This window comes from Crotalus tigris, unplaced genomic scaffold (genome assembly GCF_016545835.1).
Source record: "Crotalus tigris isolate CLP2741 ecotype Arizona unplaced genomic scaffold, ASM1654583v1 scf7180000024514.4999324561:1519799, whole genome shotgun sequence".
Taxonomy (NCBI): Eukaryota; Metazoa; Chordata; class Lepidosauria; order Squamata; family Viperidae; genus Crotalus; species Crotalus tigris.
The window spans coordinates 1,194,233-1,210,497 of record NW_024100687.1 but is presented as its reverse complement, the minus strand read 5'-3'; the positions used below and the strand labels follow the sequence as shown (position 1 = coordinate 1,210,497).

Genomic DNA, 16,265 nt, shown 5'->3' with positions numbered 1-16,265 from the left:
TTTGTTCAGCAGGGAGGATTATGTATGTATGTATGTATGTATGTATGTATGTATGTATGTATGTATATGTATATGTATATGTATATGTATATATATATATATAGGTCTGGCTATTCGGGTTTTCTCCCGCGTCAAATTGGAACTGTCTTGGCCAAATATATATATTTGTTTTCTGAGGTTTTTGTGAGTGTTTGTATGTAGGTCTTTGGTCATTCGGGTTTTCTCCCGCGTCAAATTGGAAGTGTCTTGGTGATGTTTCGACGAAGTCTCATTTGTCATCTTCAGGCTGGTGTTTTCGGCTTCGTGCTTCTAGGAACAATGTATGATCGTAGCTGTTTCTTCCTTTTAAAAGGAAGAAACAGCTACGATCACACATTGCTCCGATCGAATTTGATGTTAAAAACTAAGCAAAAATTACATTCCTGGCTGCTTTATACATTTGCAGAAATAGGGGAGTTATTATAGGGAATAGAAAACACTAGCAAGATTCTATCTTGCTGGGGATTAAGACTGCCAAATACTCTCTCAATAAGATTGGTAAATTCTTTGACATTTCTGCCTTCTGTTGTTATTGAAACACATGCCAAATTGCTGATAATCTGTAATCAACCTATTACATTTTACCTGTCTGAAATAACCACACTAAAAGTCATATTCTAGTTTTAAATCATTCAATGACTAGCTCAGTGACTAGAATGTAAGAATTGGGGTAGGGGGTTTGCAGAGAAGGCCTTTCTGCTGGAGACTGCCAGCCGGAATACCCAGGCTGATGGGGCCTGCAGCATGCCTCTCTCTGCCAGCACAAGTGGGGTGAGCCCATCCCTCAAGTAGCCTGACTCATGCCATGAAGATAATTGCCAACACCTTGAATTGTATCCAGAAGCAAATTGGCAGCCAATGCAGCTCACAGAGCAGTGGTGTTCCAAGGGCCATTCTTGAGGCTCCAAGAACTTCTGGCATTGCTGCACTCTGCACCAGCTGTAAACTCCAAGTGTTCTTTAAAGGTAACCCCATGTGCAGTGCACTGTAAAAGTCCAGTTGTGAGTTGACTAGGGCATCAATGACTGAGTGCAGGGACTCCTGATCCAGGAAAGATCACAACTGGTGCACAACTCAAAGTTGTGCAAAGGATCCCCTAGCCGTGACTGCCACCTGCTCTTTGAGCAAGAGTAGTGAGGCCAGGAGAACCCCCAAGTTGTAGACAGAACATCCCTGGGGCAATGCCACCCCATCCAGGATTAAAGATGATAAAGTCATTTATATTATATATATATTTACATAAAATATATTTATTTATATTTATATTGAGTTATATGTATAAATCTGTATATGTATAAATTGGATCCTAATAAGAACTCTGACGATATAATATAAAATCAATACATTACATATTGGCAGAATAAAGCCAACTTAAGAAAGAACAATGCAACCAGGATGATCAGAACTTTAGGGAGAGAAATCATTAAAGTTGGGTAAAAATGTTATTGCCTACTTGAAAATAAGGGAAAGTAAGTTCATTCCATCTATTTATGCCAACAGGATAAATACAACAGTTTGAACTGTTGCCTACCCCTGATCAAAAGAAAATACTTGCTAGTCAAACCCTTACAAAGGATTTGTTGAACAAAATAAACTCATTCTTTCTCCAAAGTTCTCAAACTGGCCTGAAGCTACAGATTTTTAAAAGCAATTATGCAACAAAGAACGAAGCTGTGAAAGAAGCCACAATGGCAGGTTTGCAGTCCTTTTCCTTCAGAACCCAACACCATGGTATAACTTGGACAATTTCCCTATTCAAAAAAATTAGCTGTGCTAGAAATCAATTAAACCCATCAAAGGTTGGTCAAAGCAGGAGTGGAGGGGTGGGGTGGATTTCTGGGAATTTTGAACAGGGAGATACATATTCTGACGCCAGATGAGTAGTTAAAGAAAAACGAAAAAGCATTTTGTGTTAATGCCAACCACATGGGTCTCCTCTCTACAAAGGGCTGGAAGAAATGCAATTTGTATACCACACAGAGATGCTTCACTTCATCAAAGAAACCACTTTATGCACCAGCTAATCAATAGAGAATGCTTGCCACAAAGTTCCACTTCAAAGCAAAGAGTCCAGGAAGATGACAAAGTACACAATGCTTATTCTTGTCTTCTCTTGTCTCTTTTTTTCCATCAGAGAGGGTGGGAAAACTCTCCAGTGCTGGAGACTTTTTACAATCTTTCATGGATATAGGCTTGTCAGTGAAAGAGACAACTGGGAATTGATCTTAGCTGGATTGGCCAAAACTGTTTTGGTCTTGAGTGCAGAACAAGCTGGGATCTTAGACCATCCACTGCAACAGAAAGCTGTAGGACAGATTCTAGGCAGAGAAGAACAACCTAGTTCCTCGGACTAATCACCCTGTGCAAGCTCAGATTTTGGTAATAGTGTCTGAGGATCTTTAGCAGCTTGCTTGGGAGAGAAAGAAGAAGAGATGCCAAAAAGAGAAAGAATTGCTGCCCCAGTTTTAATCCTGTCTCCACTCATTTCTGGTTTCAGCTCCACACACTACTGCCCTGCAGCAGCCAACAGATTCCTTCTGAAGGCCACAGGTCCTTCACAGTGAAAGAATCTCCCAGCTTAGAGGATGCAGGTTTTCATATGCCCATCTTTCCCCATCTGGCTAAAGCTGCTTCACCACTCCTGCCATCTAGTCACTGCCAATTCATAGAAATGCTGCAGTCATCATGTCGGTGGCTTGGACAAATGGTCCAGATGTCTCTTCACTCAACCAAAGAAGCCAAGCTATAGGCCTGAAACATGTTGGAAGAAGTCATCTAGGTAAGGAAGGCAGCCAAACCAAGCCACAGTAGCAGAAAGTCATAGAATCATAGGACTGGAAGGAACTTCTATTCCAACCCCCTGCCCAGGAGGACACCTTATACCATCCTGGACAAATGGCTGCCCAATCTTTTCTTGAAAACCTTCAGTGATGGAGTACCACAACTCCAGGAGGCAAGCCATTCCACTAACTAATTGTTCCCACTGTCAGGAAGTTGTTCCTTAGTTCTAGGCTGGATCTTTCTTTGATCAGTGTCTATGAAGATTCTCAGTCATCCAAGTCAGGGTTGTCCCAAAGCTGCTTTTTCAAGAGGCAACTGGACTTTTTGGGGGGTTTTTTTGAAGATGTTTTGCTTCTCATCCAAGAAGCTTCTTCAGCTCTGACAGGATGGTGGAGAACGCAAGGATTTATATTCCTTGCAGATAGCTGGTCATCTGCATTTTTTTAGAGAGTCGTTGAGGCCACTTGGAAGTTTATCTGTGTTTTTGGGGTCACCTGAGTAGTGCAAATGGATGTGGAGCCTTCTTGGAATTGCTGAAAGGACTGTGTTGTAGACTGGAGATAGATGATGTCATATTCCTCCCCCTCTGTTGAGCAGTCCATGTGCTTTTAAAAGACCAAGGCCACTCTTTTGAAGATAGCAAAGTCCACATTTTGGATAGAGATGACCACTGGTTTGAAAGAGGGGTCAAGGAGGCCATCTATGTCAAAATTGAATAGCCCTTTCTCTTTTTTTTTATTGAAAATTTTTAAAATTTTACAAAATAAGAAAAAACAACCCTCCCCAACCCACCCCAACCCTCCCACTTCCTCCCTCAACTTTCCCAGAGCTGAATATAGGCTTAATTAAATTTTTTTGAATTCTTAAAAAAAATAAATAAACCATAGATAAGTCTAAATACGTTACTTAAACTACTAATAGAATAATTAACAATAATATATATATATATATATAAAGACATAAATATTAAAGAAAAAAAGAAAATACTTAAAAAAAAGAAGAATAAAGAGAAAGAAAGAAGAAAAGAAATATAAGAAAGTAACATATCTCCCTTGAAGATCAGATTCTACCAAACAGGCTGATAAATTTTGCTTAACATAAATGACTACTCCCCCTTTTTTCCCAGGAGCAGAAGATACAAAATGAGATCCCAAACGAGCATTGGCTAAATGTTTTTGGTCTTTAGATAAAATATGTGTTTCCTGCAAACAAATAATATCATTATTATGTTGCTTTAAGTAATGAAAGATTTTCTTTCTCTTTTGGGGGGAATTAAGGCCATTAGCATTCCAGGTCAGGAGCTTTACCATCTCCCTTAACCAAGAGCCTGGAGAAGACTGCTTGAAGATCTGCCATAGAAGAATGTGCTGCAGAACTCTTGGGTAAAATTGAATAGCCCTTTCTCAACAGAAGGGAAGGGATATAACATCATCTCTCTCCAGTCTACAACACAGTCCTTTCAGCAGTTTCAAGAAGGATCCACATACATTTGTACTACTCAGGTGACCCTGAGGACACAGATAAACCTCCAATTGGCCTCAATGACTCTCTAAAAGAATGCAAATGACCAGCTGTCTGCAAGGAATATGAATCCTTCCATTCCCTACCATCCAATCAGAGCTGAAGAAGCTTCTTGGATGAGAAGTGAAACATCTTCAAAGAAAAACAAGAAAGTCCAGTTGCCTCTTGAAAAGGCAGCTTTGGGTCTCTTTGACAAGCTTCTCCCCATTGCTACTTGTCCTACACTCAGGTGCTTTGGAGAAAAAGTTGACTTCCCCATCTTTATGACTACTCCTCAATACTGGAAGGCAATTATCATGTCACTCCGGTCCTTCTCTTTGATAAGCTAGCCTCAGGAATTCTGGGAGTTGAAGTCCATGAGTCATAAAAGAGCCGAGGTTGCCTACCTGTGGGCTAGACATACCCAGTTCCTTAACCATTCATCATAAGTAAATAGTGCTACCACTAAAGTGGCTTCTCTCAAAATTGAAGCAGGAAGAAGAGGTCCCCTGTCAGTCCACCAAACATCATTCTTCTGTCTGCCAAACCCATGATCTGATCTAGCCCTTATAATGAGAAAAGGAGGGCAGGAGACGTCTGCCTATTCCTCTGCTCTCACGAGACACACAATGACCTAAATCTTATTGGATTACTTTTAAATTAATAATGTCAGTGCTGATTTATCATATTTAGTCCATCCCTCATCTCACCCCCATATCTACTCAGGAGTTCTTGTTGTTGTCAACAGTCTACAGAATCAACAATAACCATATTTGGAATGCTAAACTAACAGGCTATTAATTACAAACCAATCTGAATTAGGGCTGATTGCTGGAACATTTGTCTTAGTAAATATTTCATTTTGAAACAAAGTAGTTCTTTAGGGATACGGATGTGTCTGAGCTAAACAGGAGGGCTTTGAACACTTTCTCACATGATGGCCTTTGTGGAGAAAAATTAACAATATCTACCCTAACAAACTACTCTGGAATAACCTTTATTGAGCTCAATCACCATAGACAGAGGATTGAAAATTTGAATAATCAGCCAGTAAACTGAAATTTAGTTGATTAATTTTTCTTCATTAAATATCTGGACTACCCACTCTATTTACCCAAAAGGACAACAACCATACATTTAAGGCATTTCCACCTCCACTACTCTGCCAAGGAAGAATATATAGGAAAAATATATATACAAACATACTGTCAAAAATCTGTACAATACCTAATTCCCCTCCTTTGTCAACCTGGGCTTGTTAACACCGACTGAAACCAATCTTGGTGATTCCATCCCCTCTCAAATAATGTAGGCATGTGTCACACTCTATATGTATGTGTTCATATGTGTCTGTGTATATATACCTGCCTCAAAGTTCCAGCAAATATGAAAAGATCAGGTTCTATTAGTTGAACAATTAATTGAATAGGGAGTAGTGATTTACTGACTCTGCTTACTGGAAAACACCTCGAGGAAATCCACAAAGTCTTAAGATTTACATTGAAATATATGGAGAAAGGCCTTTCTTCAAATGATGTGGTTCCATCCCATAATATTCTCATTTTGATTTATGCTCTTTGTGGACATGATCTACAGTTTCTCCCCCCCCCATTCAAGGTCATCCAGCAAAGAACAATAGTAGAAAATTCTGGCTAAGAAAAAAAAGGCATGCTACATCCAAACAAATAAACCACATTATGGTTGAATGTGATGGTCTTTTTCCATACAAGATAGCGGTGTACCAATATCTCAGGGGCTGCCACAAAGAAGAGGGAGTCAAGCTATTCTCCAAAGCACCTGAAGGCAGGACAAGAAGCAACAGGTAGAAACTAACCAAAGAGAGAAGCAACCTAGAACTAAGGAGAAATTTTCTGACAGTTAGAACAATTAACCAGTGCAACAACCTGCCGCCAGAAGCTGTGAATGCTCCAACACTGGAAGTTTTTAGGAAGAGACTGGACAGCCATTTGTCTGAAATGGTGTAGGTCAAGATTTCCTGCCTGAGTAGAGGGTTGGACTAGATGGCCTCTAAGGTCTCTTCCATCATCCTCATCATCCTCATCCTCCTCCTCCTCCTCCTCCTCCTCCTCCTCATCATCATCATTATGGATCATTGCACAGTCAGCCAAATGTTCAAACTGGATTTGGCATTTTGTCTACCTATCAAGTCCTTACCAAGGACCTGGGATAGGCAGATGTGGATGTTTGATGTTATTACAGATATCGTCACAGGATGGAGGCGGTTCCTAGTAAGGCCGCCTTTTGCAATTGACTAATGGAGAATTTGTCTGTGCCAATGGTGTTCAAGTGGTGCTCCAGTTGCTTTGGAATTGCACCCAAGGCGCCTATTACTATTGGTACTACCCTTGCTTCTCTTTGACACAGTCTTTCTATTTTTTATTTGTAGGTCTTTGTATTTTGTTATCTTCTCCAGTTTTATTATTATTATTATTATTATTACATTTCTCTTCTTTAATTTTGCTTTAGCATCTGAGGCAAAGTCTGCATTGTGTAGACACAGGTGGTAATCTGCTCTCTTCATAAAGTGGCTTCTGCGATAGGAAGGCAAACAGTTAAGGCTACTCTCCAATATCATCTCTGGACCCTCAGAGTATTCTCCACATCCCAATAGACTGTTCTGTTTTTTTGTTTCTGATCAGAAAGCTGCCTTTTCAACAAGGCATCGGGGTGCAACCATCCACAATCCTGTTCCCCACAAATACATAGGAACTTATATGATAATCAGAAGCATTCTGGGAAATAAAGATTAAGTAGGGTGCTGTACTCTATAGCATCTCAATTTCCCACTTAACTGTGCTTTTCTTCATTAAAATAATCTAAAAAAAAGACATTCAGGTAGGTTAGGGAAGTTGACAGTGACCAAGGGAAACACTCATTAATACGGTGTCCCTGCAAGATTCAATGAATATACTCTTTTAGACGTGGTTTTCATTTTGAAAGTGGACTCAGTCAAAGTTTGGCTAAAACCTAAGTTAGCCCATGATTTTGCTGTGGGAAAGATACTATACTCTAGGACAAATGAACATGTAGACAAAAAGACAGCTATTGTGGGTGAAGAGAATAGACCCATATTCCACATATGCCATTCTCATCTGATTACTTCTTACCTTTCAGTTTCTCACCAAACATAGTAAGGAAGACAGTAAAGTTGATGGCACCTGGAGCTTCCTTGATCATTGCTTCCAACTCTTCCATTTTAACATTCATACGCCCTATGATGTAATATTCTGATTATATACTATGAAAGCCAAGGAAATATCAAATGCAGTAATGAATAAAGTCACTATGGCCTGGGAGAACAGAAGATAATTGCTCAAATATTATTAATATTACCAGGCCAAATAAGGCTTCTATATATGAGAGGCCCTTGGTGCTCTTTGAACTTGGTTGTTTTCTTGCAGATGTTCCATTACCAAACTAGGTAACATCATCAGTACACCGATGATGTTACCTAGTTTGGTAATGAAATGTCTGCAAAAAAACAACCAAGTTCAAAGAGCACCAAGGGCCCTCATTCCAACCCTGAGTTCCAAATATTCTCCTCTATTGCTTCTATATGTGTTCCATATTTTGATATTTCAGTTTGATTATCTAATTTCACTGAAGTTATTAGGCTAACTACATAAACTAATTCCTCTTGGTGAATAAGCTGGCAACTCTTGGCTGTCAGTTGTAGCTACCCTGTGCTGCATGCAAGATCCCCTGCTAATGATAAGGACAGTGTCAATCAATTTTAGCATGATTGGCCAGTATCGCACAAGCTCAGTTAAACTCCACTTTTCCCCATCCATGTATATGTTGTTCCAGGCAATTCAGGATCTCTAACTTATAGGCTGTCTTTACTGGTCAACATACTGCTGCCCATATGCCAACGAAGAAGTACTTGCAGTGTGCTGATACACACCCAGGATAACCCCTCCTCCGAAGAAACTTCTTTTAAAAATAAAAGGCTATCAGCAAATGACACATTTGTCTGTATTCTTTGTCTTTACCCAGTGCGGCAAAAGTGTCTCTCAGGTCAGCCTTGTCAATGAAGCCATCTCGGTTCTGATCCATGATAGTGAACGCCTATTGAAGAGCAAAACGTGAATCAACATTTGGAATCTTGCAAAGAACAAGCAGATCCAAAATGCTCTTCGATTCTTTGGATCAGAAGACAGGAGCCTCTGTTCTTTAATGATCATTCAATGGTATAACAGACTTTTAAAAAGCTACTTATGACTTGTCCTCCAAGTTACAGCTACCAACCTAAGCCCACAGTCATGAGAAGGCATTTCAGACCCTTGGCAATTGACTCGCATTTACAACTGGTTACAGTGGTGAAGGCAATTTGGCCTTCTGTTTATAATCCTCCTTCTAGAGCACAGGTGTCAAATTCGCCACGTCACGTGATGTGTCACAACGTATTGTGACTTCTTTGCATTGCCGGAGCTGGGGTGGGTGCGGCCTCCGTATGATGCAACTGGCCTGCGGGCTGCCAGTTTGACACCCCTGTTCTAGAGTGTACGATAAATAAATAAAGACTCCCTTGTTTAATTTTTACTTTTTAAAATAAATATCCTGAGCATTTAAATAACTATTAAATTGTCTAGCCAGATTAAATAGGATGATGATGATGATGATGGATGATGATTGATGATATTAAGAATTTCCACCATCACAAACAGGAATGATTTTTAATCTTTTTCAATTATCTCAGCACGTGCGACTGTGATTTACAAAAATTTATATTATGGCAAAAAACACCCATTGGATATGCAGCGTTCACTTAATGACCATGAGATTCACTTAACAACTGCAGTGACTTGCTTTATGACTATAGTTGTAGAATTGAGTTTGGTCATGTGGTATCTTGAATTATGACTGCAATGAAATGACCAAAATCCCAGGCTGTGTTGTGGTCACAATTTGAGAACTACCTGTAAAGTATCCCAATCCTTACTCTGATAGTTGCTACTCCACCTTTTTCTATGTAGCCTTGCAAGTATAGGCAATCTGATAGGACCCCAGCCTGAGATAACCTGCCTAGAATGCCTCTCAAAGCTTGTCTGAGATCAGGTGTCAAAATTGTGACAATGCTTGCCACAGGGCCCTCAAATATTTTGCAAAAAGATTCCTGCAAAATAGTTTTAATTTCTTGCAATTTGGCCTTCTGTTTATAATTCTCCTTCTAGAGCACGGGTGTCAAATTCGCCAAGTCACATGATGTGTCACAACGTATTGTGACTTCTTTGCATTGCTGGAGCTGGGGTGGGTGCGGCCTCCGTATGATGCAACTGGCCTGCGGGCTGCCAGTTTGACACCCCTGTTCTAGAATGTATGATAAATAAATAAAGACTCCCTTGTTTAATTTTTACTTTTTAAAATAAATATCCTGAGCAGTTAAATAACTATTAAATTGTCTAGCCAGATTAAATAGGATGATGATGATGATGGATGATGATTGATGATATTAAGAATTTCCACCATCACAAACAGGAATGATTTTTAATCTTTTTCAATTATCTCAGCACAATCTTAACCAATCCCACTTGATGCTTCCCAGGTGTGTTGAAACTGCAGTTCATATTATCCCCAGCTAGCATGGCCATTATCCACGTTGGCTGCATATGTTGGGAATTGCAGTCCATCACATATGAATGGCAAACTTCAAATTTCAATCAAACCCCTTTGATTTAGCAAATAAAGCTTTAACTGCTGCTCTTTTAAAAATGCAAGTTATCTGTAAACCATCTGCTCTGCTTCATAAATAAGATGTACTTGTAGCATCAAATTGTCTTTTTTCCAGTTTACTGGATGTTAAGTTTATTATTCCAGAGCTAGGTTGGTTTCCAAGAGCCCTTGGTAGGAACTGTGTGATCCAAGTTTTGTCCTTTTTGTACAAGCAAAGATGTCACAAGTACATAGGACAAGGCTTCCACTGTGTGGTTGTGGACACAGCCTTGACTTCTTTGTGTCCTGCCCTCCCTCCAGGATGCTGCTGCCATCCCCAGACATCCTGCTTTCCAGGACAAATGACATTACAGGTAGGGTTACAATGGAAATTGGGACACAATGTCCCATGATTGTGTCACTTAACAGTTGCAACTCTGGCAGACTTAATTGCCATCATTAAGTGAGGACCACACATATTAAGTAAGAATCTCACATGATCACAGCTTCTGACTTCCTGAGGGCATTGACCTTTTGTGTGGGAAGTTGGCAGGGAATGTCACAATTCACAATTATGTGACTGTGGGGATGTGGCAATGGTTGGAACTGCAAGGACCTGTCATAAGTACCACTTGTCCACTGCTATTGTAACTTTGAACTACTGAACAAGTAGACATTAAATGAGGACTATTTGTAAGCCCTTCTCCCCACCATTCACAACTCAAAAATGGAAATGACCCACATTAGATGCCAGCTCTGCCTCCAAACTCTTTTGTCCTCCGTAATAAAATTTCCACCCCATAGGATCATTTAAGAAAGAAAGACTCCATATTAATTTATCTTACCAATCATTAATTTAAAATCATGAAGCAATGAATGGAATGTACCTCCTTAAATTCCTGAATCTGGCTTTGTTCAAACATAGACAAAACATTGGCGCTGCCCTCTTCTTTCCTCTGCTTTGCCATTTTGGGAGCCTATGAATTAAAAACAAGAAGAATCATATTAAAGGAGTCATTTGCAAACCACCTTGAAGTTCCTGAAGAGCTCTTAATACCTGCTAAGGTCCTGTAGAAGGAATCACCTTGAGGAACAGGAGGAAGAGCCACTATCAAGACTTTGGTCAGATAAAAGAGATCTGAGTCTGGGACAGAACTGTAATCCGAGAAAGCATCTGAGACCAGACCCCTCTAGTTTTCAAAAAAATAAAGGGAGGGAGGCATATTCAGATTTACAAGACTCTGTTATTGTAACCCTATAATAAAAGTATTAGCATTCATGACTTTGGTTTCCTAGTTCGGTCTATCTTGAAGGACTAACAGGTCCCTGATACACTGGTATGATATTGTTTCAACCAGGTCTGTGTTGGGGGGGGGGCAGAGGGATCAAAACAGTTAAGATGGTGGCCACAGTTATGCAATCACAGCTCAACCCTCTGATGTGCCATATAGAAATAAGAAAATAGAAAATTAACAGCATGTACAGTAATCAGAACTATGATCAAATATAATGCAGCTCAAAAGCATTTTCCACAAATCCAAACCTCATGGTAGTTATTATTAATGGTAAAACATAATAACTTGATTTAATTAGCACCATTACTAACAGTTAACCTATTGTTAGTAGATTTTATAAGTTCTAGTTTCTTTTAGTATAAAGTGGTTACCTATTTGATATTCCATTTTGCCATTAGAGTTGGAGAAATCTAGCTTTTTAATGTCTATTTTGCATTTTTTGTGTGTTCTATAGATATCTATTTCTGTTTGCACAATTAGTTTCTAAGTGCAACATAATTAATGTATTGTTGTTGTTGCTACATTGTTCCATTGCTAATAGTAGTGATTTCAAAAACTCCTTAATGCGGATAACATACAGTAGTGGCCAAAATTGTGGAAACCTTTTGGGAAAAGTGTATTTTTGAGGTTTGATGGCTAATAACACCATCCTTTTTTTGGAGTAGTACCATAAAATTATATATCAATGGAAAGATAATTTAATCAAAAATGTAATGCAACAAATTTTGTTCAATTATCTGTACTGTATTCTATGAAAAGTTATAGCCAAATAACCAGAAAAAGGAAGCACAACTTGCTCAGGTTGATATCAGGTAACTTTCCTTCATCTGATTGTAGTCAATGAGCATGAGTGTTTAGAGAGCCAATCAGGTGTCACTTTGTTTTGGCAATGAGCCAATCAAATCACAGTAGGATTCAGTTATTGATGTCATGTATTGAAGCTGAGAGGAGGACATTTGTCAGTGTGTTATGTGATCGTATCAAGTTGGTTGGGTTTTTTGGTGTCCTTTCATTTAGTGAGCTTGTAAAACGTAATAAAATTAAAGTAATGGTGCAAAGAGTTGACTGGTTGCCCAGAAAGTGAGGTAAAATAGTATTATTAAGTGAACAAGGCTACGTTTATAAAGAAATTAGAAGAAAAATTGGTGGAAACTTAACCAAAGGTGGCATTTCTACTGTACACTTTTTCCAAAAGGTTTCCACAATTTTGGCCACTACTGTAATTACATAGTATAGTCATTAGATGGCAGTAGACTAGGAATGGTGATTAATGTCTTTTCAGTTTCTCGTTTTCCATTTGAATTAGTTTTCAGCAGCTTATTTTATTTATTTATTTAACAATTTTCTACATTGCCTATTTCACCTAAGTGGCTCTTGGTGGTTTACAAATAACAATGTAATATAACAAGATAATGTTTTGAAGGGTGCATGGAAGTTAATCTGTGCATATTCTCCAGTGTGCATGATTTTCTATGCCATTTGATCTGCATGAAGGTTAACAAGTAATTTTCTCTACTTGAATACATTTTAAATATTATTTTATTAATATATGCACTATGTCAGTTTTGGAGAGCAAATATTCTCTAGTCAATTTGATCTGAGAACTGCCTCACCAGTCTTAGAAACAAATGTAGAAGGATAACTACCAGGTTAACCTGGGTTTTGTATTTGTGAAATGCAAACTGATCATCATCGTGGTTGTCATCATCAGAATGGATGAGGCAGAAATTTCCCACTCTTATGGGTGGAATCAGCCCTAGAATTCTTTCCTCCTTTTCAAAATTAGATGTGTCTCTAAGAGTACTTTTAATTTCCACTCACCAAAATAATAAATCAACCTGCAAAGATAAAACTGAAGGCTGGGCCAAGCTGTACTATCTTGGCCAAAGGTTTTATTTTGTTTTCTTTCAAAGTTTAGGCTAGGTTTTCCTTGCAAGAATTCTTTACATTTTTCCCAGGTCAGGGAGTCAAGGAAAAAAGAGGAACACCTACAAGCACTAAATGTAAATCAGGGCTACCATTCAGAGCCATGGAAAGGCAGAATTAGCTCAGAACTAAGATGCCAAATAGAGAAAACACACACACACACACACACACACACACACACACACACACACACACAAATACAGTACAGGTAGTCCTCAACTTACAACAGTTCATTTAGTAACCATTCAAAGTTACGATACAGAAGAAAGTGATTTATGACTGTTTTTCACACTTACAACTGTTGCAGCACCCCCAGGGTCATGTGATCAAAATTCAGACTCTTGGCAAATGATTCATATATATGACGGTCACAGTGTCCCCGGGGTCATGTGATCACCTTTTGCGACCTTCTTATAAGCAAAGTCAATGGGGAAACTATATTCACTTAACAATTGTGTTATTAACTTAACAGCTGCAGTGGTTCACTTAACAACTGTGGCAAGAAATGTCGTAAAATTGGGCAAATTCACTTAATAAATGTTTGGCTTAGCAACAGAAACATTGGGCTCAATTACGGTATGTTGAGGACTAGAATGTAAAGTGTAGAATGTAAAGTGTGGTGAAGAGATGTGCCCGATTGCCTCTCTTTGCGGCTTAGTTAGGTCACATGCTAGAGATCCGTTCACATCCCCAGGGCTAATTCCATTCAAAACTCTTTAGCCAGATACTCAATTTGCTCAGTTTCTGGATTCAGGCAATACACCGTATCACAAACTCACCAAATGGTCTGACTGAGGCTAGCACTACCCACGACCACTACCCACTGCTACCCAAACCTGGCTGAAAAACAGTAACTGTGAGAGTCCTAGTGGACGATCACTTAAACATGAGCCAGTAGTGTGTGACAGCAGCCAAAAAAGCTAATACAATCCTGGGTTGTATAAACAGAGGCATATAGAATCAAAATCACATGAAGTATTAGTACCACGTTATAAAGCCTTAGTAAGGCCAGACCTGGAACACTACATCCACTTTTGGTCACCACTTTACAAAAAAGATGTTGAGACTTTGGAAAAAGTACAAAGAAGAACAATTAAGATGATTAAAGGCCTGGAGATTAAAACATATGAAGAATGGCTGCAGGATTTGGGAATGGCCAGTCTAGAGAAAAGAAGGACTAAGGGGGCAGTATTCCAGTATTTGAGAGGCTGCCACAAAGAGGAGGGGGTCATTTTATTTTCCAAAGCACCTGAAGGCAGGAAAAAAGCAATGGATGGAAACTAATCAGGGAGAGAAGCAACCTGGAATTAAGGAAAAACTTCCTAACAGTGAGGACAATTAACTAGTGGAACAGCTTGCCTTCAGAGGTTGTAGGTGCTTCATCTCTAGAGGCGTTTAAGAAAAGACTGGATAGCCACATCTGAAATGGTATAGAGTCTCTTGCTTGAGCAGGGGGCTGGACTAGAAGACCTCCAAGGTCCCTTCTAGCTCTCTTCTGATTCTGATTCAACAATCAAAGGCCAAAATTGATGCATTAATAGATTTAGCTCTGTATGAATGCATATGCTAGCTCTTTGGCAGACCTGGTTAAACATGTGAACACAATGTGTCAAGGAAGTCAAAAAAAGTTTTAAAAATCCAGAGGGTAAAAAATAATAATAATGGTGTTTTAATTATTTTTTGATGGGAAAAAAAACAGTGACGAGCAGGCTGCAACCATTCTACTTTTGGACAATAATTGGCAATTCCTGGCAGAAAACAAGCCATCCCGGATGACTGTTTTTTTGACTAGTAAGCAAAACCCAGCCAACCAGAATGGCTATTTTTTTTTTTTTTTTTTTTGTTAGCAAGCAAGGAACAAGATGTGCATCAGAAGCATTTGAGCATGTACAATAATATTGGTAGCCATGCTCCAACATGCTGTGACTTGCAGGCACATAAAGAACTTCCAGAGTGTTGCCATTCCTTGTTCTGCTCTGTTGCAGACATCAGAAATTTGGAAAGCCTTGGCTCATTCTTCTTCTTCTTCTTCTTCTTCTTCTTCTTCTTCTTCTTCTTCTTCTTCTTCTTCTTCTTCTTCTTCTCCTCCTCCTCCTCCTCCTCCTCCTCCTCCTCCTTCTCCTTCTCCTCCTCCTCCTCCTCCTCCTCTTCCTCCTCCTCCTCCTCCTATTATTATTATTATTATTATTATCATCATCATCATCATCTTTATAAAGACAAAGTGAATTTGTTCACTACAAGGAAAGGAAAGATAGAATTACAAATGTATATGGCTGAACATATTTGCAATAGAAATTATTTTAGAAAATGTTTTAGTTTGAGCTACAGTGGTGCATTGTCTTCTTCAATGAATAGCAAGGGATTCGGTGTATCAGAAACATTTCTTACATAAGACATGACAGATTCTGTCTCTAAAACTTTGAAGGGGATCTGAGATCTCACAAGAACTCTTCTTAGCATAGAAATCTTTTTAAATGTAATCCAGCAAGTCATGAAGATGTCTATGAGTGACATTAGATAGAACTAAATAATACTATATATAAATATAGTATTTATACTATACTATATTTCTAAACTTTGTTAGTGCAATTCTTTTAAAAAACACACACGCATATTAGCATGCATCAATTCCCAGCCTGTCAGTTTGAAGTTTCTGAAGAAATGGGAAAAAATAATTAATCTTTCATAATGAATTGAGGCTGTTGGTTTACTGTATTCTATCTTTAATGCATATAAATTGATGCAACATAAGAAATCGATTCAGTTCTTGTTATTAGCTGCCAGGTTTTTTATTACATAACACTGGAAAAAATAAAATACATATTTTACTATACTTTGGCATCTAGAAATGTGGAAAGTTCTTTGAATTAAAAATTGAAACCATCCAGTGTTTTTGGAAACCCTACCATCTAAGGATAAATTTTGGCCATATTAAAAATATTTTTATAATATATTATTTTGATTTAAATGTAATTTTGGACAGAAACATTGAATATGGATGATTAAAATGTATTTCTCAAGATCTTCTATGTTTTTACAAACATACATTTG

The 16,265-nt window shown here is 38.6% G+C and overlaps 1 protein-coding gene across 2 annotated transcripts in view; it reads right to left on the bottom strand.

Moving 5' to 3' along the window:
* The window catches only part of MYL10 (myosin light chain 10), a 106,462-nt gene that overhangs the window by 13,681 nt on the left and 76,516 nt on the right, over positions 1–16,265 (bottom strand). For both annotated transcript variants that reach the window (XM_039333976.1, XM_039333975.1), the window contains exons 2-4: positions 10,881–10,970; positions 8,334–8,409; positions 7,449–7,553 (exon numbers count right to left, since the gene is read on the bottom strand). In XM_039333976.1, coding sequence (XP_039189910.1) covers positions 7,449–7,553; positions 8,334–8,409; positions 10,881–10,961 — 262 coding nt within the window. In that variant the 5' untranslated portion in view covers positions 10,962–10,970. The remainder of the gene's footprint in view (positions 1–7,448; positions 7,554–8,333; positions 8,410–10,880; positions 10,971–16,265) is intronic.